Source organism: Centruroides vittatus, unplaced genomic scaffold (genome assembly GCF_030686945.1).
Source record: "Centruroides vittatus isolate TY-2023 unplaced genomic scaffold, ASM3068694v2 contig_954, whole genome shotgun sequence".
NCBI lineage: Eukaryota > Metazoa > Arthropoda > Arachnida > Scorpiones > Buthidae > Centruroides > Centruroides vittatus.
In genome coordinates, this window is record NW_027122633.1 from 89,542 (window position 1) to 114,198 (window position 24,657).

General features: G+C 24.1%; 1 protein-coding gene across 10 annotated transcripts in view; it reads left to right on the forward strand.

The window, feature by feature from the left end:
* The window catches only part of LOC136985146 (B-cell receptor CD22-like), a 68,618-nt gene that overhangs the window by 11,704 nt on the left and 32,257 nt on the right, over positions 1-24,657 (forward strand). For all 10 annotated transcript variants that reach the window (XM_067282346.1, XM_067282349.1, XM_067282345.1 and 7 more), the window contains exon 2: positions 295-624. In XM_067282346.1, the coding sequence (XP_067138447.1) occupies positions 295-624 (330 nt within the window). The remainder of the gene's footprint in view (positions 1-294; positions 625-24,657) is intronic.

The following is a 24,657-nucleotide window of genomic DNA, read 5'->3' on the forward strand; positions in this document are numbered from 1 at the left end:
TTTTTTTTATTTATATATAAAAAATATATGATTCATTCGTTCTAAAAGAAACGTTCGCACTTTTTATTATACGATTTTACTTTTTTATAAAAAAACGAATTAATAAAAGTTCGAATAATTCTCTTAAAATTACAATACTAATATATAAGTATATGCTAAATTACTCCCTTTTTATAATATAAAAACTATCAACAATATCTTCATTAAATAAGATTCTATATAAAGATCATAACTATGCGTTACGTTTATAGATTTTAATATATTAGAAATTAATAACAATAATTTTATTTTTAGGAAGGGAACACGTTGTTTCGGGATTCGTTGGTGCCACCGCCCTTCTACCTTGTGATGTAGATCTTTTATCCTGTGGACGCGTTTATTTCATTACGTGGACCAAGAATGTGTCTCATGAATGGAAGAGGGAATATCTGTACAGCGATGGAGTTAAAAGAGCAATGGGAGACTTTGCCAGTCCAGACAGAGCAACATTTCACTTGTCCAACACTTCGGCGCATCTTCTTCTTGATTCCCTCAGCGTCAGTGACGAAGGGACATATAAATGTGACGTCACATACGTGCAGGGAAAATGTCCGTCTCTTTCTTTTATAAAACTGCATACTCTCGGTGAGTAATATATATATATATATTTAAAATTATTTTAAAAATTAACTTTTTTAAAGTTTCGATTTTTATAAATCAGAAAAATTGTGATTCGATAGAAAAACTTTATTCTATAGTAATTTAGGAAGAGAGCGAATAACTATAACAACATATAAAATTTATTTCTCGAGAATCGTATTTCATGGTTTCAGTCGATTTTATTTTTTATTTTTTATTTTTCTTCTTCTTTTCCTTTCTCGCGTTGTAATGGAAGATTCCGGGATGCTGTAAAAATTTTGTCGCCGATATTTTATTGATTCAGTCAGTTGTGTTCGGCGGATAAGTCATAACTAGCCAACTTTTATGTAAGCTTAGGATATCGTTAGCTTGGATCCTACGTTATAAGGTCATCTGTCAGGGATTGTCAGGATGTTCTTACAATAACTTACTACGCTGTGTTAAAAGTTAACTTCAAATTCCATTTTCAGCTTCAACGTTTTCTACTGAAATGTTTTTTGTCGATACTAAAACTATAGTTTTATTTTAAGAAAACGTTTTAAAATTTATTAATTGTAAAAAAAAAATGAAATGACAAAATAAAAATTTTTAATTCTTTTCCTTTGATATAAATTCTAGAAACAAAGTAATACAGAAAATTTAAAGGAATGATTGATGATAAGAAGACAATCTCGAAAGTTCTAGAAAAATAAAAAAAACTATATAAATATATATTATTTATTGTTATCAATTTTTTATTTTTATTTTTCTTGAGTATCTTGAAAAATCTATCGATTGAAAGAATGTTTAAACGAAGTAAACAGATTAAAATAAATTTATTATAATTTATTTTTATTAAGGAATTATTTATAATAAATAAGTATATACACTTATTATTATAATATATATATATTTTTTCAAAATTTTTTATAACTATATCTGGAAAGAAAATCTTTCTCCATTTTCTGACTGAATCTATAGTATCAAGAACATGGTCTCAGGGTCAGGATTGGGAATCTTTTATTCTATAAGAGTCAAGTTTATATTTTATATATCTAAAAAATATCGAAATTCTTTTATAAATCTATCTAGAATATATATTTTGTAGATAACATAATAGAAATTTTGTTTATTTTTCATTTTTATAAACATATCATAAAAATCTACTGTATAAATGTTTTATTATCTTCAGCTTTTGAATATCCATAATATATCATATTAATTACATATAAAATCAGCAAGATGTGTAATTCTGTGATGATATAAGGTGTTTATAATTAAAATAAAGTAAAAATATATTTAAAAAATTATTTTTTATGATTTTAATCTATAATCGTTTCGTATACCTCCCGCACTCATTTAACTGTTATTAAAGCAACCCTTCTTAAAATATGTTCTAAAGAAGCGTAGTATATTGGGAAGTTTATTAAGTAACCGTGACAATCTTCTAGCTTTTAACAGTATATAAACATTTACAGTTAATGAATGTCTTCCACAAAATCTCAGATTATTAGTCATCAAAGTCTTATCTCATTACAGCATTAATGTATAAAAAGCTTTACTTTACAGCGTTACATGTTCGTCGATAAATTATGAACTTCATTTTTGCCCTCTAAATATTATTAAGCTGGAAAGCTCATATTAAATAGGCAGGTTTCATAATAATGAACGTAGATCGTGACGTCATAACGTTTCTATTTTTGTACTCGAATGTGGAAAATGTTAATAAAAAAATTCAGACGATATTCATCTTTAGAAAAATGATAGTTTTTAAATTGAAAAGTTTCGTTCCCATTAAATTACATAAAAATTCAATATTAATATAAACATGTTTAAAATGCGGCAATTATTTTATAAAAGAATCTTTTATGTGCTTATATTAATATGAAGACTCTGTAGTTTTGTTGGGTTCATTCATTCATTTTGCATTAAGAATTCTATTTCCTCAGGAAATTATTTTAAAATATATTTTAAAGTTTTCTTTGATGATATAGAAATGCATTCATTTTGGTAAATTAAGAAATCCTTTACAACGGCGAAACATTAACATTATCAAACACGAAAATGAGGGCAAATAGTTGTTTTAACTAAAAGACTCCTTGTTTAGTTTTCTTCATGAATAGAATGAAAGACTTCCGTACTCTTGCTACTAGTTCCTCCTTTAAAAGCTACATAAAGATGTCATTGATGTTTTCAAATCATTAAACTATAATTTATGTCCGTTAGAAATAATTACGAAGTAAATTCTCATGGGTTTCTTATATTTAACTCGATCTTTGTAACGATTGTAAGACGTTCTAAGATTCGGAAAGTAAGTTTCTTTTAAATTTAAATGCGAATTCTGTATCTGTTATTTTAAATAGTTTCCTCCTAGACAAGAAAAAATCTATTTTCTATTTTGAAAATCAAAATGAAAACCAAATTGATACACCGCTGTTTCATGTCGACAATTTTGAATTAGACTTGCATCGTCTTCATATCTAGCATCTTACATTCAAATACTTGCCATTTTGCTATTGAAACATGTAAAATGTTTTTAAGAATAACCATCTGCTATAATAGTTACGTACTAGGTTTGGCTATTGTGGATTTGAAGTTACCTCGAGGTAAAGAACTGTTCATACAGAGACTGATGGGTGTTTGCAGTGACCGAGAATGACGAGTTCCATGCTTTCATCCCGATTGTATAGAAAATCTGGAAAATATAGAAAGGCAAAAACTTTTTTATTATTTTTAGAAGAAAATATACTTTGAATTTCTGAAAGAGAAGTTGATAAGAATGTTACTTTAAAATATTTCTTTGAAAAATGTTAACGTATTCTTTATCCATACAAAAATTACATTTATACGCAAATCTAATTTTTCTTTCAGGAATGATTTATTACTAATGAAAATTCTCCAGTTATAAAAATATGAATAATATAACACAATAAAGAATCGTAAATGAAGATTAACATCAAAATTTTCTTACTTTTTTTATTGAAAAATTATACGATTAAAGTTATACACAGCTAGACATCAGAAAAATGATTAATATGTCATCCCTTTGAGATTGTTTGGATAAGAAAAATAACATTTTACATTTCCTATCGTTTCATCTCTGTTAATATATTTATTTATTTCTATTTAATATGATGTACCATTAGACTTCATAGTTGTCAAGATGGGATAGTAAAGAGCCACTCGCTCTCATTGCTTGTAATAACCCATATGAAAGCTTCAGTTACAGTAAATGTTGCATTAGAAAACAATTTGTTTGCATATGTATAACCGACAAAGGTCATAAAATTGCAATTACTAATATAAATGTCCCCTAAATAAATACATTTAGCTAGAATCGATCAGCCAACAGTTTTGGGACGGATATTACGATAAAAGCTAGTAAGAAACTCTTTCCTGAGTAATCTATATTTGGAATGATTAACCTAAATCAAAAAACATATTCGTCCTCTCACTTACACATCTATAGATTTTTCTATAAATTAAAATAATCTTTTCTACATTGAAAAATTTATTTATTACAGAATATTTAATTATATTTTTAAAAATATACATAAATAAATTTTCGGATAATTTGAAAATAAATAAAATAAAAATAAACGAATCGAACTTGAAACTTTGATCATTTCATTTCTCTTGAGAGATGACAATAGGTACTTCCCCGGATCTCAATTTAAATTGAGGATCGATTATTTGTCTTTTTTATTATCTTAATTTTCCGTTTCTTTCTCTTTTTAAACACAAAAAAAGCTTCATAAAACTTATCCTATAATTAAAAATTGAAGTGTTCCAAAATCATCATCTTAATTTCGATGGATTTAATGCTGATTCTTTTTTAAAATTCACATCTTTAACTTGTATTTAATCAAGTTAGATTATTTACGTTACTAATAGAAAATTAAAAAATTTTCTATCAAACTTAAACAAACACTTCAGGTTTCGTTTTAAAAATGTAATTAATTCAATATATAAAGATTCTTTACTTTCATTCTCGATATTTTCTTCCCCTCGCTTTCTCGATACTTTTTATATAAAAATAAAATTATATATAATAAATTTAGAATTTGTACGTGTATATATATCATCCCTATTAATAAAAAGAAATATATATATATATATATATAATTGCATTAACGGATTCATTTAGGAAATAATTTAATTTTTGTGAAAAGACTTAATATTTTTATTGATGAAATGAAGCAAATTTTATAAAATAAGCAATTATTTTATTATGAAATTAAGACAAATATTGAAAGTTTTATTTTTAAACAGTCCTTTTAAATATTTTCGAGTAAAATTTAAGAATTTTTAAAATTATTTTTATGTAAATTAAATTATAATTTTTAATCTTTTATACTTATTTTTCCTCATTCGTCTATACAAATAATTACTTAAAATTACAGAAAATATGTAAAATTAAGGCGTAAAAATGGGGGACAATATTAAAAATATATAACTGAAAAATCAGAATTTTCTTACGTTTAAAAATTTTTAATAATAAATTAAATAGACATTTAATATTGTTATTTTTTAATTTTAAACTGCTTAAACTTTGCTATTACTTATAGAAGAATAAAGATTTCGTTAGGAAAAATTTAAGTCTATTTAAATTAATATTTTGTCTATATAAAAATAATAAAAATAAATATAAAAGAATAAATTATCGATTGATAAATAGATAATTGCTTAATCAATACATTAAATTTTAAGATAAAAAATGTTTATTAATAAAATTGATATTTATATATTCTCTAATAATAATATAAATAAAAGTTTTATATATTTTTTAATGCAAACTTAAAAAAATAAAAAAATTCTTCACTAAGATAAAAAGTAGAATATATATAAGATTCTTCACTACTTCAATTCACGTCTTTCCATCTTTCATGAAACCTTCTCTATTCATCACTCCAGCAACTCTGCTTATGTTTGCATAACAGCTTCTAAGTGCATATTTCTCTTTGCACTTCTCTATGCCGACATTTTTCTTATCCTCTTCTTTCTGTAGCAGAATTTTCACAAAACTCGAAAGCGTGTCAAAAAATAAATATGTTTGCTAACTTGGGTAAGGAGCCTGCTTCCTATAATGGATAATGGACTTTCTTAAGAAATCTTTTTTTCTCTCGTGCTTCACTGTGCTAAAATATTAAATAACTTCGAATATACGAATTTAAAATAGATTATCGAGTTGTATAATGTTTAAGAATACAGCGAAATAAAATATAAATACTGTATATATAATGTTTTCCTGCCTTGTTTTTTTTCCTTTGTCTTGTTTTAGTTCGTTTGCAAACTTGTTGAACTTTTAGTTTTAGATATGATTTTATCTTACGTATGAGTAGTTTATTTTAGCCAATTACACAATTTGATCAATGCCGATAGAGTAGTAATTCTTTACCTTGCCACAATCGATAGAGTAAAGGCTCATTTCAGTTTGTATAGGGTAGAACTGTTCATCACTGCAACCTAGTACAAAATTCGTTAGAAACTACTTTTATCAAACGAGGATTTTTCGTTGGTTTTCTTCTTAGTTTTTTTTTATCTCCTCTCCGATCGATTGTTTACTTAAACGACTTTAAGGAAAATCATAGCGGAGAAGCTAAGAGGAAAAATTAGTACTAGTTCATTCTCTGAAATCAACAGCTGGGCTTAGAGACTTGTGGAAACCATAATAATTTCGACGTTTAGTTGTTATTGAAATACAGTAGAATTACAGTTTTTTTATTCTCCATGATTTCTTATTATATTGATTCTTCAATTCATTTCTATTTCGTGGGCACAAGACCAAGAACTAATCGAATATCGTTCCTTTTCACGAAAATCGATGTAAGTGGCCGTGAGAACCTAGCAACAGTCACTACTATCTCTCTATTAGCGCCCAGAATGTCTGTAGTTAATGCATATAAGATGCTTTTTCTGTAGCATTATTGGATGATTACTGAATACGTTTTTCTTTATTATTATTCAAAGTTAAACAATTATTCAGGAATTTCGATTTCTATTATCGATAGTGAAATATTATTATTATTGGTACTGTTATAGTCAGGAACTGTCAATAAATCCAAGTTCTCTACTTACTAGAAGTAATGTTCTCTTATTGGTTCTTGCCTCTGGCGCCTTTCAACCAAACCTCTTTTAGATTTTTCTCGATTATTTGGCTAACGATATTCTTGATCACAGTAAAAGTTCGACACTTTTCGAAGATTACTTCGACCGGCAAACTTCACACAATCTTTGAGGCTTTACTGAAGATCCCGCTCTTGGACAATCACGAATCCCGAAGCACTACTCCTTTGCCATCCAATTAAGATTTACTATTGCCTATTGTTGCTGAATGATTGGAGGCTGAAAATTTCTTTTTTACTTTGATGGGTGATTGGATCACTTCGAAGTTTCTCCTAAGGAATTTAAATTCCAAACCAAAGGAACTCGTACAATTAAATAAATTAGGTAATGCCCTAAATCAAAAAAGTATTTGTGTGGTATGGTGAACAATTCTAGGCTTTCTTTAATTAAATAGATACATGGTTGAGAAAAATCTCTCACCTAATAATGAGTTTAGTATCGAAAATCGAATTAAGTAATAATAATATTACGCGGAATTCAAACAACGTGATTTAAAAAAACAAACAAAAAAAAACGTATTCTATGAGATAGAGAAATAGAGTTAAACCATAACTGGGTGCTTTAATTTTTTATTTTTGACACAAAAATTCAATAATTCCTCTACTAAATAATGCGTAAATAAATATTTTTATTTGAAAGAAAAAATAATGATAATATTTATAAACAAAACTGAGAAAATTTAAGAAGAAAGATTATTTTAAAAATTGAAATTTTCAATAGGAATTTAACCGAGAAAATATTAGATCTAAAAAGTAAGAATAAAGAAACGAAGTGAATCAGTAATAGACAGGTTACTGATAAGAGAGCTTCTTTTTAGATATACGTCAAGGATTTTTTTCAATATGCGGCAAGAATTTCAAACGTGAGAAGACTAGAATAGATTTAAAATTTATATAGGTCTGTAGTGAATAAAATATCTTTTTTTTTAGAAGGAAAATAAACAAAGTAAGATTTTTTGAAAAATCCTTCAGAGTTTACAATCATAAGAACTATATGTATTGCTTAGATTTCGTGAAAAGAATGCCGAAAATAGATAAAATAGAGTAGGATATAAAAATAATTTTAAAAAAATAATAATATTTTATGTCTACATTCTAATAAATGCCTATAGTAGAACAATATTTAAATTATTCATAAATTGCTTTACTGTGAAAATATAGCCATCCTTATGTATGAACGATGCGTGTGCTAAAATTTGGATACATGTTTTTGTAACATTTTTATGTAGACCTACACACGATATCTTGTTCTACTGCCCTTACAGATTCAATACAATGATTAATGCGTTCCTAAACCAATAAAAATACATTGAATTCTTCTTTATATATATATATATATATATAAATTATCTTATACATGGAAACACCTCCATTTGTATGCTGCGACTTCAGTCTTTAATCGAATTGTATAAGTATATAAATAATTTATTCACTTAATAGATGTAAGAGTAATTAATTATGGAATAAATTTATATATTTTTTCTATTACTTTTGCTGTATTATATGAAATTACATGAAATAATACATAAGTTTCCATTTGAAAGATGAAACTTCAGACTGAAGACGACGTTCATTGGTAATGCAGTTTTAAAAAAAAAGTAAAAAAAAAAAGAAATATGATAGATATTTTTTCATTCTTTCAAATTTTTGAAAATCATAACTTCTTTCCATTTTCATAATTTAATATTAATGATTAAATTTCAGAGATAGTTAAATTTCATGTAATTTTGTTATGCAAATGAGAATGGTTTCAAACTATTGTTGATGTTTTATAATGTAAATGAAATATTAATAAATATTTATACTAAAGAGGAGTAGAAGATATTTTTCATATATATTTCTCTCATCTTCTCCGCTCAAACCGATTCTGTTATCGTGATATGATTAATCATTATTGGGTGGAGCGAGTCTGTTACAAATATGATTTAACTTCTTTTTTTTTTAATCATGATTATGCGTTATCTTTACATTGTGTTCACATTAGAGATTTTTGTTATAACTAAAGAGAAATTAATACTGTGCTTAATTACTGTAATTAACTGAGTTCATAATAGAAAATAATTGGAAATAAAATATGTTTCTTAACTTATCTCTTATAAAAAGTTAGAAGGAAATATCGAAGGTAAACTGAGGATTAACTTTATTAATTATAATATTAAATATTAAACGATGTCATGAAATTCTTTATCAGAAAAGATAGCATTTTTGTATCGGAAAAACAAAGTTACTCAAGAGAATTCTTCATTACATTTAAAATCTCATTAAGAGGATATATTCTTTTCTCTGGAGACTATCCATTTTATTTTTTGAAGATTAAGCACTTACGTAGTATCTATTTTAATAAACAAATCATACACATAATTAGGAATTATAAATTATTGTTGCTTTTGTATTATCCAAAACTTAAAACTGAAGCTTTTTCCTTTAATTAAAAGTATTTTTTTAAAGAATCCATTCGTTTCTTAAAGAAATTTTAATAGAAACAATTAATAAAAACTCAAAACAATTTTTTTTTCTTTTTTCATCTTCGATACGGAAGTAGCAAAAGATTATAAAAATCGATATCTTTATTCATATTCGTGTAGCATATTTATTTATGTAATTTCAATTAGAAGTTCGATAATGAATAAAGGCTGTGGTAGATTTTCATTAAGAAAATAAAACTCATAGAATAATTCTCGTGACGTCTTGGTGTTAGCTAAAAATATTTCATGAAGCTCAGGACGAGTATGTACACAGAATGTGATGCAGGCCAGTGTTTGATCGGAATACTAAACAGAGAGAGTTGGACCTCCATATAAAGTACAGGCATAATAGTTGATTGATAATCATGGACACTAGTTGAGTATTTATTTGGAATAAATAAAAGATAAATTAAGGTAATGTGTGTTACTACATAAATAATAAAACAATCGATGATATGTCCATTTAATGCTATATTTATGATATTGCTCTTTGTTTCCTGTTTAATAATAAATACACTTCTTTGTACTTTTTTGTTTTTTCTTCGAAATTTAATTATTCAATAAAATAATTTTGTATTTTTTAAAAAATAATTCTTATTCAATTTAAATTGTTGTTTTCATTTTATTATTTCTATAATCGATCCGTTTACGCTTTTCCATTTTCCTTGTTTTCAAACGTTTATTTTTAATACTCCACGTCTTTAAACCGATAAAATATAAATTATGCATGAATTATTTAAATTTTAAATTATGTAATTAGTCATTTAATAAGTAGATTTTATTAAAAGGAAAAATAAAAATGAATAGAAGATTTCGAGTAATAAAATGGGAAGTTTTTCTGTAACAAAAACTTTTGAGTTAAATTGAAATTTCTTTTATAAAATACCATTTTCGGTATTGAAAAAAGACCATTTGAATAAATGGTATATTTTGGACATAATAACCACTACTTTATTTTAATATAAGAAATATAGATATATATATATATATAATGCATACGACCAGAAAGTTCTTTTGATATGCTTTATAAGCGGGAGAATATTTTTTTATTCTTCTTTTCTCTTTCCTCCAGTCAATGGGGAAGTTTATGTAAAAGAAAAGTCTATGGTTTCTTCCACATTTCTGTCTTCAAGCAATCGACGGAGGAAAGTTTCTTTTCACTTCACCGTTTTCTTCAAGACAGCGGGTCACGCAATATTGTCTGTTGTACGTAAAGTTTGCCGAGATTGCTGGAAAATATCGATCATTCCCTTCTGTAGGGACAAAGAGGGGAAAAACTTATCTAAGCAGTAATTTGGTTTGCTAGAAATGGATGTTTACTCAAAAATTTGGTTTCTTCAGCAATAAGAATAGAAACTTTTTGCGTTTTTTTTAATTTCAGATATAACAAATGTGTCGTTTTAATTTACTTTTTAAAATAGCAGAATTATATTATGACAAATAGGATTTTTTTTTGAATCGAGAAAAATCGATGTAAAGTGAGAACGGATTGTTACTTAGTAATAATACGTAGGCTTCCTACCAACCAATAACTGCACGCCATTCGATAATTTATCTCCTTTAGCCAATTTCTGGGATGATTTCTACAGCTAAATCATCCTATAACGTAAAAAATGTTACTTAAATTATACACTTACCCATATAACAACCTTATATTGTCCTAACAGAAAAATATATTCTATAAAGTTCATAAGGATGTTATCATTCTGTATAATAAGAAGCAGAACCTCCAATTTTCTCTAACTTGTTGTTAAAACGAAGTAACACGTTATCAGCAATGACAGAACATTAATAACTCGAACAACTTGTCAGATTTTCTACTAAAGATTTATCTCTTCAATTTGTTTGTGGTCATTGCTTATGCGCTATAACGAAGTTATTCTTTGCAAATCTCCCTAGAGTTAGTTTGGCAAAAACAGAATGAATTTATCAAACGATTTGAAACTTACGCACGGATTAAAAATAAGAATTTTTTTCTAATTTTATACGATATTGTTACGTTTGTTTTTTTTTAAGGAATAATTTATGAAACGAAAATATTAACGCATTATTACCCAGGCGATAAGAACTATCTCCATGTGACGTAACATTAAAAATAATAACAATAACACTTGCAGATATTGCAAAAGTAAAAAGTGACGCAGTAACAGATGAATCATAGTTATAATTTGTATCTAGTACAATAGTTTGGTTACATTGATATAATAAATTCGAGTAAACTATCCATTATAAACGTATTTTAAATGGAACGTAAAAATGGCCTTTTCGTGTACACAATAAAAACTTCTTTTATTTATAATAAGAGAAATAATTTTACCTATTATATTTTATTTGTAAAATATAAAAATAACATTTAAGTTAATTTAAAATTAAAGTATTACTTTCCACTAACTCAACTTTATACGTTAAATATAGTTGTAAAAATAATACAATTTTAATTTATTTATCAGACAATTTTCTCTTAAACCTAAATCTTATTTAATATAATTCTTAGGAAATTTTTTTGTATCGTTTAAATTATTTAATAAGATTAATTTTCCTTCTACGCTTTAATCGTTACTTCGAAAATAACACACGTAATGAAATTTAAATCTGCTTCTTGGTATTATTATCTGTAAACGATACTTAAAAAGTAATAAAATTAAATAACAATATTTTAAAATATAATAATAATATGTTTATAATCGCATTAAAAACTATTAAAAATTAAGAAAATAAGATAAGTTTTTAGTGTAAAGTTATGTAAGATGTTAAAGAAAAGAGAAATTTATCGTTTGTCTTATCTATTAGAGGATATTACAACGATATCACCCTCATCCAGTTTCTATTAAGCAGATAGAGAGAGAGAAAAAAAATTGGGATATGTAAAGTTTATTTTAGTAATATCAAGCATAACTATCTGTTATCTTTAATATTTTGATATATTGTTTCGAGTATGAGTATTTTTCATTTTTTTTATCATCGGCTTAATTATAACATAAAATTTCCTCTCCAGCACAATATATTGAACTATAACTACTGGTAAGATGGTGGAAGTAATCTCATTTTATCGATTGAATAGCGATAACAGTAAATATACTACTGCTATCGCCCAGCGGCTTGTTAAACAAGGGGAAAAAATTATATGAATTCGATCTCTCTTATAATTAAATACAACCAGAGTAAAAGTTATATTTAATCTGGATTTAAGTAACCTTTTTAATATAATTTTCTATAAAACGTTTTCGTATTTTGTGATGATTTAATCTCTTAATCTACATAATAGAACTATTCTTAAATTTAGATCACTCGGTATATTAATAACGTATAAGAAAAAATGTAAAATTTTATTTTAAAATAATTATGTGTAGAATAAAATAAATTATTAAGTAAATAACAGTTTTATTTAAATATATTTTATTTTATTTTGTTTTTTCTTTCTTTTCTGTAGAAAACTTCATTTTTTTCTTTGCTAATTTACGACCGTGTGCCAGTTCTGTCTCGAGAATTCTATTCTTAATGATTCTTTTTCATATATATATAGCTTTACATTCTGTCAAGTTGCGAATTTAAAAAGAAAACTGTATTCAGCACTTTAACGCGATTAGGAATTTACTTTAATACTATTAAATTTGAATACTTTTTAATTATTTTACTGCATTGCGTGACAATTCTGTCACTTCTTTTCCTTATTTTAGACTTTAACTTTTCGTTCCTTTCATAAGTTTAACGGTATTTTTCTTTAAATAAAAATTTAAAATTCGTTTAATAAAAGAAATATTCTGCTCTTTTTTTACGTCTAAAAAACGGGGTATAAAATTTTGAACAATAAAGAGATCAGAATTTTTTTCTCAACCACACAAAACCCTATTAATGATAAAGGTTGACTTTAGTGTAATACAGATAAATAATCAGTTAGGGGTAATTCGCACGTCATTAAATCGCAATATAATAGTCGTAACATTTTTACGTTTATACCATCTTGTTGCATTTGAAAAACAAATCAATAAGGAAGGAAAAAAAAAAAAACCTCTAAGATTTATAGTTTACTGTTCTTCTACTTCTACCAAAAATTCATTGTTTATAATAAGAATGTAGAGATTCAAAATAAATTTATTTATTTTATAATAAAATCGAAATCAAATATTAAAAAATTCTTTTTCTTGCTACTTCTATGATATATTCCAGATTTCTATATTTATTTTGATGGATTTAAAGGCACATGGAACAATTTATTATGCGTCATCTCATTCAAAAAGATAATAATAATAATAATAAAATAAACGCAAAGCTTTACTAATTTATTGGATATTCTATTCAAAACACAGTATCTAAATAATGATAAAAATATAGGATTTTTTGTAGTAATATATTGAATTTTCAAGCCCCAAATGCATCATCAAACTTGACTTATGATTAGTATAATACAGATAAATAATGAGTTAGAACGTCAAATTTATGCTTCTGTTTTGCTCTTTAATCCTATTAATAATTACTTTAATCAAAGAAAACAAAAAAATTTATATAATTATACATTAAATTATTTTTTAATTGTTAATGATTTATCTTATATTGCTCTTGTATTGTCATTGAGTTAAAACAATGTCGTAAATCCCTTAGTTATTCGTACAAATCAGTAAGTTAGTTAAAATTTTATCATTAAATAATTCTTCACAGAATATTATTGAGCTACAATTTGAAAAAATTCTCACTGTATTCTGTCTGTCCGTCCGTCCATCTGTCTTTCCTTAATCTCGAGAACGGAGATAGATATGTGAATGACGAGAGCAGATATGGAAACCTGAGGGTTAGAAGATCCTAATTAACTATACATGAACTTCCGAAGACATCGGAAGTCAGGTTATTTCAATTTAAAAATTTTCCTCTGAAAGGTGTTAGATAGATGACCAATATGATTCTACTGTTAAAGGAAAAGTACGATGTACAGGGATAAGCCGCTATTAATTTTAAGGTGGAGAGCATATGTTTTAAATTAAATTAATTAAAAATATGATTAAAAATTGCAGCCCGGCATTGCGATCATGCCACAATAAATAATTGCTTGTTTTACTATAGGAATATTATCCTACTATAGGAAATTTTATGAGATATATTGAAGGATTATTATGTATAAGAGAATGTATGATGAATAAAATCAAATTTTTAATAAATTAAAACTTGACTCGTGACCTCTAAAATGACATAAATATAATTTTAAAATAATAATAATAATATTTATATTTAAAATCTTAAAATTAATTTAATGCTTGTCGTGTGGATTGTATAAATGTAATAATAACAGTTTATTTTTCAATTAAGGATTTATTACGTTTAAAACAAGCACCTGTAATTGTAACATAAAACGTAATAATGTGCCAATTTGTTGATAAATTATAGAAAAACTAATGATATATCTTTGATATATTGAACAAAATAGAAATATCAGCGAAGAAATATTGCCAAATTACTATCTCTCCATCACTTTTCAACAGGAAATTTTTCAATTTTATTTCGAGATTGATAATCATTAAATAAGTCAATGTCTTTTCGAAGACTTTATTGATCGTGAAATACAAGAACAATATGTATATATATATAACTTAATAGGAATCCAAATATATTCTATTATTAAATATATAAAAATTAATAAAACACATGAAATGTTTAAATAAATTAAAACGCATTTAACAAACAGTAAAAAAACACAAATAACGAAATAAAATCCAATAAAATTTTACTATTATATACACTACCTTTTATTATATAGCAGAAAAGTGGATGAATTTCTTAAGCTCTAAAAATAATTTAAAATAAGCAACAAAAATGGAAAAAAATGAATAAGAAGGGAAATAATTAAAAAAAAAGAATATCAGAAATGCCTGGAAAGTTTACTTATCTAAAAAGTGAAGCTGGTAACTCAACTAAATTTATTAAAAGAGGAACGGTTTTTCTGTCTGAAAGTTATAGATTAATAAAAGTATCGAACTGTTGAGGTGGAAGAGAAGAAATCCTTCATCTTTATTATTTTATTCTAGAAAGGAATGCAGTGTAAATAGCTTTGGGAATGAAAGTATTGATTTGGATTGAGATGAACGTAGTTCTTATATTGGTACCGGACACATTTCCTTGTCTTGATGTCCGTGGGTTTGGTAACTTGACCATCAGCACTGAGAAAGATTAGTTCACTCGGCTTTATTTCTCGTCTTTCTTTCTAACGTTACTATTTGAATAGAAAATATAGATTGAGTTATGTTCGAACATTATATAGGCCTGTATGTAATCTCCAATGTTTGTTTTACTTGTTATTAAAAATGTCTTAGTAGCCTGTAGACAGACGTTTGTATATGTATTGTATATGTAATTTCTTCTGGAATTGGTTGAAGAAATCAATCATTGATAATGTATTGATTTTTTGTCTTTGTAGCTTACCTATATCTGGTGTTTCTTTAATATTTAATAATCGATTTTTATTTATATTATGGTGATTATGTATCAATAACTTAAATTATACCAATTATTCAAATACGTAATGATTTCATACTTTACCTATCCATTATCGCTTCAAATGTTTTTAACTATTTTTCTATAAATATGCAGTTTATATTCTGTACAAAGTTTAATTTATGACGTAAATATCTAATTGCTTGGCTAAATAAATTGTTTTTATATATTAAATGTTAATTATTCTAAAATCTTTAGGCTATTTCTATAAAGTTTCTTGTCAAAACTTAATGTTGAAAATTTGTATATTTACTTAACTAAATTAATTTTAATCATTTGAACAATTATATATATATATGCTTTCGTAAAAATTCTTTATTTAAATAATTTAAACTTTAAAATATTTGTTAAAAACACAAAATACATTATTCATAATTCATATCATTATAAACGTAAAGATAATAATTAAACGTAAACCAGAAAAATTCGAAAATACAAACAAAATAGACGAAATTAAATAATGAAAGTAGTTTCTTTCGGAAAATTAATATTTTAATTATACAAATTAACGCTTAATTAAATAAGCTAAAATTCTTTTCACGAGTGTAGCCGTAGTAGAAATTGCATTGCATTTAAATGGAAACGTATTCTCACTGTATCTTTTCATTTTATTTCAACATTTAACTAAATAATTCTACCTATTCTTAATAGTTAGAATGGCCAAAACTTAGAAAAATTTTAATATATTCATTTTTTTCTTCAGATATAACAGCATTACATTAATATTTACATACCACAATTATGTAATGCACAAATAATATTTGTTTATAATAGATTCGCTAGTTAAATTGGACCAATTTTAGAAAATAATTTTATTTATTTTTTCTTTTCTTAAAATATTTTTTACGAATAATTACAAAAAATTAAGAAAGGGAGTAAAAATACAATTTGATTTCATCATCGGTCCATAAACTTTAATTTTATTCGAATATCTCGACTGTAGTAAAAATCTTATTAAATATAGAGTAATTGCTATTTCTTAATTAAACACAATAAATTGTTTCGTTGGTTATTTATTACGTTCATTTAGTTGGTTAAACATCCGTAGCAATTAAGGAAAGGAAAATTGCTATTGAAAGTATTTAATTTGTTAAAGGGAGAAAAAAATAAAGTTATTCGAAAAAATAATTATGTAATAATTGCGAGTATTTGAAAGAAATCAAATTTTTGGGAGGTTGCCTTTAAAAATTGCAAAATATATGTTCGAGTAAATGGTAAATATTTAAATTATTATATATATATATATACATTTAAAATATGGTTACTACATTTTAATATTATAGAATATATTTATATAAAAGACATTACTTATTGATCAAATCGTTTTGCATCATAATCTCAATGGGAATATTTACACTCCACGATTAAAAGATTTAGATATTTTAATTCCTAATGATTTCAGGAAACATTAAACGAAAATTTTAAAAATTTAAACATATTTTTAGTTATATTATACGTCAGAAAAGAGAAAAATATGCTTAAAGTTTATTTTAAATATAACTTTAAAGTCATAATATATAAATATTACGATTTTTAAAGTTATATTTAGATATTCCATCATTTAAAAATGTACTCTGCTCAAATGATATAAAAGTTATATATATTTATATTTAAAATTTTATTTTATTTATATCATTAACTGATTTAAAATTAAAGAAAAAAATATTTAATTTTAAATCAGTTAATGATATAAAATTTTAAATTGATTTGATTTAAAATTATTTATTAATGCAGTAAAAGGAATTACTTAATAGTATTTTTTAAACATTAAATCAAGATTATAAAGTTTAAGATAAATATAATCAATTTTATTAAGTTATAGCTTTAAAAAAGATGTATTTTTTGAATTAATAATCCTTCAAAAATATGAATAAAAATGATTTTTTTTAATCACAATAATTTTGTCGATAACTTAAGTTTCTTTCATATAATTTAGAAATAAAATCGATAATTCCAATACGAAAATCTATTCTAAAGTTTTACAGTTCAATAAACCAGTATTTTTTATTGATAATGTTGGTTTTTCAAAATGGTCGATTTTTTGAACTTCTGCAAACACTTTCCTAGATTTCAGATCACCAACAGAAAAATTGATGTTCCAGAAAACAGATACTCTACTATATTTCACCGCAGTAGAAATTCTTTTATATGTTTTACAATATAGACTTTTATTCGACTTTAAAGTAATGTCAATCTAATTAATATAAACTTATACATAAGGTTAAGTTCATACACAAGGGAGAAACAGAAAATTCTGCGATTAATAATGAATGAAAAGAAATTTTAATTACGCTGCAAGAAAAAAATAATTTAAAATTGAGAAAAGTGTATGAGGCATACGATTTTTGTACGTGAGGAAAAGTATTATACAAACAAACAACAAAAAAATATTACTCAATTTTTTCTTCTAGCAAGTTAAGGAATTTTTACTCCAAACAAATTGCATTAAGTAAAATATTATAAAACAGTAAATAAAAAATATATTTAATGTAATACTAGATAAATAGAACAGGCCATATAAAGATAAAATCTGGTATTCCAAATATTAAATAAAAGTTGTTTAGACTATAAGTTTAGCAATATTGAATGAATACTTTTACTAGATTTACTCTGTTTAATGTTTCAAAATGCGTATTGACGTTAAATTTTTTTTTTCAGTACAGTGCTAAATCATGTAATAGTTTAGATTTTCTATCCGCCATCTTGGTTTTATTTGTAAACGGAAGAATTTCGAACGAAATTGCATTTAGTAATTTGAATGTTTTTTATAGTTGCTTTAAGAGAAAAAGCAATGGTTTTCTAGATTTAAAAGTTTATATGTCTCAAGAAACACTTTGCCCTACGATAATCTATTAACGTTGTGCTATAGGGTTTGTAGTAGCCATTTGGAAGATTGGTGCTTCAACCGAACAGAAAATAAGCGGCTGATTACATCAACTATTCTCTTTACTAAGAATCCTCTTGTGACCGATCTCAGTTGTATTAACGACTAAACCAATGGAAAGAACTTGAAACAACTAAACTATTTAACATGAATTCTCTACTTCTAGATATAATTGTTGAGACATAAAATTTTATTCTTAATATCAACCATGAGACCGATAAATTTGCTGATTATAATCTGAACAAGACAAAATCAATGTTGTTCTAATTAATAAATTCTACGGCAATTCCAGTTGTTGAATACTAACATTTGTAGTTTAAAATTAAAACTTTGTTTCAATTATTATTTAAAATATTTTTTCGTTTAATTACAGTTTAGATTAAATTAACTGTAAATAATATAAATAATAGCTCAATAAAATTAATTTATTTTATTAAAATTTGAAGTAGAAAAGCAATCTTTATGAATATTGAAAATTAAATCTAATATTTTATTTTAATATAAATAAACAATAACTTTCCTTTTAATTGAGTGAGAAAATCTTTTGAAAGTATAAGAATATATAGCCTATATTTTTATAAATAATAAATTATCATGGCTTAATTTTTATACTGCAATTTTTAATTAATTAAATATCTACAACATTTTCCTTAAAAATAATTTGTATAACTAAGTTCTTTATTTACTAATAAACAATTAAATACATAAAAATATTATTAGAAATTCCTTGTTTGAGATGATGCTTCGTTGAATAATATGCAATATACTTTTTATAATTTAATATTTATAATTTTTAAAATATTTAATTAATTGATAAATTACTATCTCAATTCCTCACGAACTTATTAAACTGTTTCGCTTGAATTGAATATTATAATATTTCAATGTAATTATTTCTGATGTCAATAACCTAACGTAACGTTAAAGTACTCAAAATAACTGATAAGATCAGAATTTTCTATATTTTTTTGTACACAAAGATGTACTTTATTGTGTAGTTAATAATAAATATGTTTTAGTTTATTACATTTTAAATACTCCAGAGACTACTTTCGGCAAATTAATCATTAATCACATAATGTATTAATAAAAGCAACATAAGTCATCTTTCTGTGAAATATATATAATTTACATATTGTGTGAAATTTTGCATATTTTTTGAAGTGGACAATCGAATTACATATTATATTATCTCATAAATCAATTTTAATTTTTAAACGAATTATTGCATGCAGAAAGTGATTCAAAATATTTTTAAATCCTTATCTTTTATGCATCAAGTTAATGCATTAATCCTAACTAAACACGAAGATGGAGGGAGAGGAAAAAACCAAGAAAAATAAAAATTAAAATATTTTTATTATTAAAATATTAAAATAATTAGATATAAACTTATTTTGCAAATTGTAAGTTTAATAAATGATCAATAATTAATCCATTTCATAATTATGCTAATTAAAGTATTAACGCTACGTTTAGAAGCAAATTTAAGAACTAAAATTTTCCTCCATTAACGGTTCAAGTATCAAAACAGCTGTTCATAAAGTGTTTATTTTTATTATTCAGTGAACAAAATGAGCATGTTTCATGGATATTCTGTACAGGGTAATTAGATGTTCTCTATTACATGAATAGACCAATCTAAACTTAGCTAACAATTTAAACAATCTAAATTAAGCTGAGTGTATAGGATTTTCACTGGATGACTTACGTCATAATGCAGGTAGAGAGAGAGAGTGCGAGTTGTAAAAATTTGAAGTACCATCGAACTTCCATATATCGATGCAGTTTATCTTATTTATGACAATCGAACATCAAGATAGGGTTGTTATGGAGAGTGAAATTATTATTACATAAATTACAGAAAGGAACTTAATTAGTTTGTAATTTTATAGTCTTGATATATTCATATCTTGTTTACAAAATTTTACATTAATAAGATATTTAATTAATAAATGAATCCCTTGAGTTTAGGATGAAAATAAGAGCATTTTTATCTGATTGGTTATTGAGATTATTCCTACATAAACTATAAAATAATTTTTAAATAATCATTCGTTAGATCTAACTATGATTGACTTTTAACGTAAATTATATCAACGATAAATTAAATTTACATATTTATAAAATAAAAATTTTTATGTCAAATGTTTGACGTATCTATGTCTTAGATATTGTTTATCATAAAGCTCAGAAATACATGTTTAATGAATAAAAATGAATAAACAATAGAACGAATTTCCATTTTGTTTACTCCTTAATCAATTAATTCTTTAAAATTTAGAAATATTTAGTTATTTAATGATTATTGCTACATAGGGCCATAACCTCTAGTGAAGGTTACAGAGTAATTTCATAGAAAATTACAGAAACAAAATTTTCAGTAAACATTAACGTCAAATACATAAAATAATAGAATTTAACAACAGACAGAATACAACAAATGCAAGATGAATGTGCTGAGATCAAAGAAAATAATTTATAATACTGATTATTCTAATTGAAAAATATTCATTAACATTGGTGCAAAGAATTTAATACAAATTATAAAGGGAATTATATAAAAGTCAAATTATAATTAATAATTGTCACTTAGAAAGATTTATTTAGCTATTTCAATAATTGCTTTAAGTGTTAAACAATTTTAAAATGGCGATTTTACTCTCCTTTCATCGTAAAAAGTATTGAAAACTAATTAATTCAAGACAATATTCTTTAAAATTTATAATATAAATGAATTTCGTTGCATATTTATTTTAAAATAATTAGAAAATGTAAATATAATATTACACACAACTAATTAATTGTATGTAATATTATATCTTTTAATTAATTTTAATTAAAAAATAAAATATTATTTATGTAATTCAATAAATTTTAATAAAATCTGAATATATTTTGTCACTTACAATGCCTTCGAAACGAAAAGGACTGTAAATAACATAGAAATTTCAAACGTAAAGATAAATAATTGATATAAAAGAATTATAATAAATTAAATACGTAATTAAAATCAACTCAATTGTAATTTACGAAAAAAATTATTTAATTAATATTTATTAATTTCTAAAGTGTATGAAAATTACTTTGATCTGCTCTATTCATTGTAAAATCTTTGATCTGAATATAAAGCATTATACTTAATTATTCACGTGGAAGATAACAAAAGAATAATTACAATTAACTTGTAATTTACTATAGTTATATAATTGTGTTTGTATTTGTGCATTGCTGAAGAAAGTTTTAATTTCTAAGAAACTTTCTTTTGACTATTATTAGAAAACACACATTTCAACAATTCATAAGGAGTTTAATTAATAAGTATGAAATAATACAAAGCAAACAATTGTCTAAACAATAAATTAAGTATATGAAATTTGTTATCAATAAATTAAGATTATATTTAAAGAAAACTATTTAGAAAAACCAATAAAAATAAATTTGTGAGGTTTATTTTACGAAAATAATCTCACAGATTTATTTTTTGTCGATTTTATATTTGCAAAAGTATTTTTTTTTATGTATATTTAACAGATTTTATATTAAATGCATTTCAATATTTTAAACAAAAATATGTCTGCTTGCTTGCAGAAGTAAACCTTTTAAGCGTTTATTATTTACGAAATGTGTGTAAAGTTTAAATTAATGCAATTTATTTTTATTTATTATAACATTATCCAATTATTTTAAGAAAGATTGCTGCTTGTCGGCTTCTCAAATGGAAAACTTTATGCAGATTTTTATTCTTTCTTCCATTTTTTATAAGTCAAAATTCTTTACTTTTATCCAATTTTTGTCCTTGTATAATATTATTTTTATTGTTTTACAGTTAATGTAGATTTTGTATATAAAAATACAAAAATATGTACAAAATTGTACATAAATTTGTACAAATTTTGATATAAAATAAATAATTCTAATTAATTGACCTATGATAGTTTCCCATTGATAGCATAGCTTCAGAAATTCATAACTTTATGTTTCTATATTATAAATTTAAAATAAATAAACAAAATTACTTATTTTGATACTGAAATAAGATTTAATTTAATAAATACTTTCAAAGTCTTTTAAAAATTAAAATAAGCAGTTAAAAAGAAATTCGTAATAGGAAAATAATAACTAATGCATGTTTATATATCAGCTGATTATTATTTATTCATTTGTCGTAAAAGTTAGTAATCTAATTGAGTAAGCCGAAAACGTTAGTTTTCTAATTAAAGTTATCTCAGCTATAAGTAAAAGGTGTCATTTTGTGTATTATATTATTTATTCATTTGTCGTAAAAGTTAGTAATTTAAATATTAGTATTTATTTAAATTTTAATTTTAGAAAATAGTAAATATAAAACAATTAATTCTTTAAATTAGAAAATATATTTACATTAAATTAACCCGACGAAAATCATTAATTACTTTACATTTAATTGAAAAACGTAAATCAAACTAATGTTTTTAACATTTCATTAAATAGAAAATATTTCTAATTTTACTAATGTAAATATTTTTGCAGCAAAAGAGCTATTTTTCATAGAAATTTTGTTAAAGATAAATAAAATAATTAATAAAACCCCATTTAAGTAATAAATTTGACTAAATATTTATTTTATTTCTAAATAGAAATTATAAAATAAATTAATATATAAATACGTTTTTAACAAATAAATATTACTTAAGAATTAGATGAGAAAAAAACAAAAATATATTTTATTATTTTACTCTTTCTTAACATTTATTGACGATAAAGTCACTCGTGTAATAGCTTAAATATGAATATTTTTACTTAAATTTTTTTAATAAATATTTATTTAAGTTATTATATAGTCAGTTTTTATAAACTACAACCCCTGTGGAAAGGAATTTATTAATACTTCCATAAAGTAAATACCAGTTACACATGAAAATAAATTACATTATATGTGTATAAAGTTGTGTGTATTGTACCATAACTAATATTAAATAACTTATATAAATGAAATAAACAGATAGAAAAATGACATAAGTGTTATAGAAAAGTAAAGAAGAAGTAACGTGTAAAGTTAGAAAGGAGAAAAAACGTTAACAAGATGGAAATACATTGTAAATGTTTAATATCTGTATGGCATCATCAGATGGAATGTCCGAAGAAACTACATCTATTCGGATCCATGTATTGTACTAAGAGTTTTTTCCTAGTTTCTTTCTCAACAATAACTTGATTTGTCTTTTTAAAAATATTAAAAATGAAAATATTATTGTAGCGAATGTGTCTCATAAATAAATTAAAATTTTCTGGAATGTCACCTTTTACAGTATTTAAATTTACATGACTGATAACATTTGAAAATAAAAGTTTTTCCAGTTTGTTCCCCAATAATTTAATGTGTGTTTATTTATAATAAATTTTATTCTGATTAATTTTTCAATGCTTCAATTGTGAGCCAAATATACACATACGTTACTTTATTATAAATTTAAAGTTTCTCATAAAATTTTTTTATTTTTATTAATTCTTTCGCTCGTACTTGCAAAAATGCAAAAATAGTATTCAAGAATTTAAATATTATGAATTTTTAATAACAAATATCTAAAAATTTGTTTATTGTCTTATTAAAAAACTGAACTGTTTTTTTCCAAGGATTTATATCTTCTATCAATTCTTCATGCAAATTTATTCATGTCATAACTCCAAATTTCTATATTATATGAGATTCAAAACTGTTCTTGATCCTTCAACGAATATTAATCAATACATATAAACTTGTCATCTGTCTGATGGAAAGATTATCACTCTAAAAGGAACAAACTTGCATTAGATACTTGTGATTTGCAAGAGTAAAATGGAAAGATCCATTATAGTCGAATTATGTTCTTCGGATTATTGAATTCATACGATCTGACATATTGCAGTTTTCATTTTCATGTGCAGTCTCTATTATATATAATAAATCTTCTTTCAACTTTTACATAATAAAATATTTATTTAATTTTTTTATTTCTATATTATTAAATTTTATAATAAAATAATAATATTAATTACGTTGTATTAGCATATAGTTGATATAGTGATGAATATTTTATTAAACTAATAATTATATTTAATAATTGGGCTGCACTTTTTAAAGAAT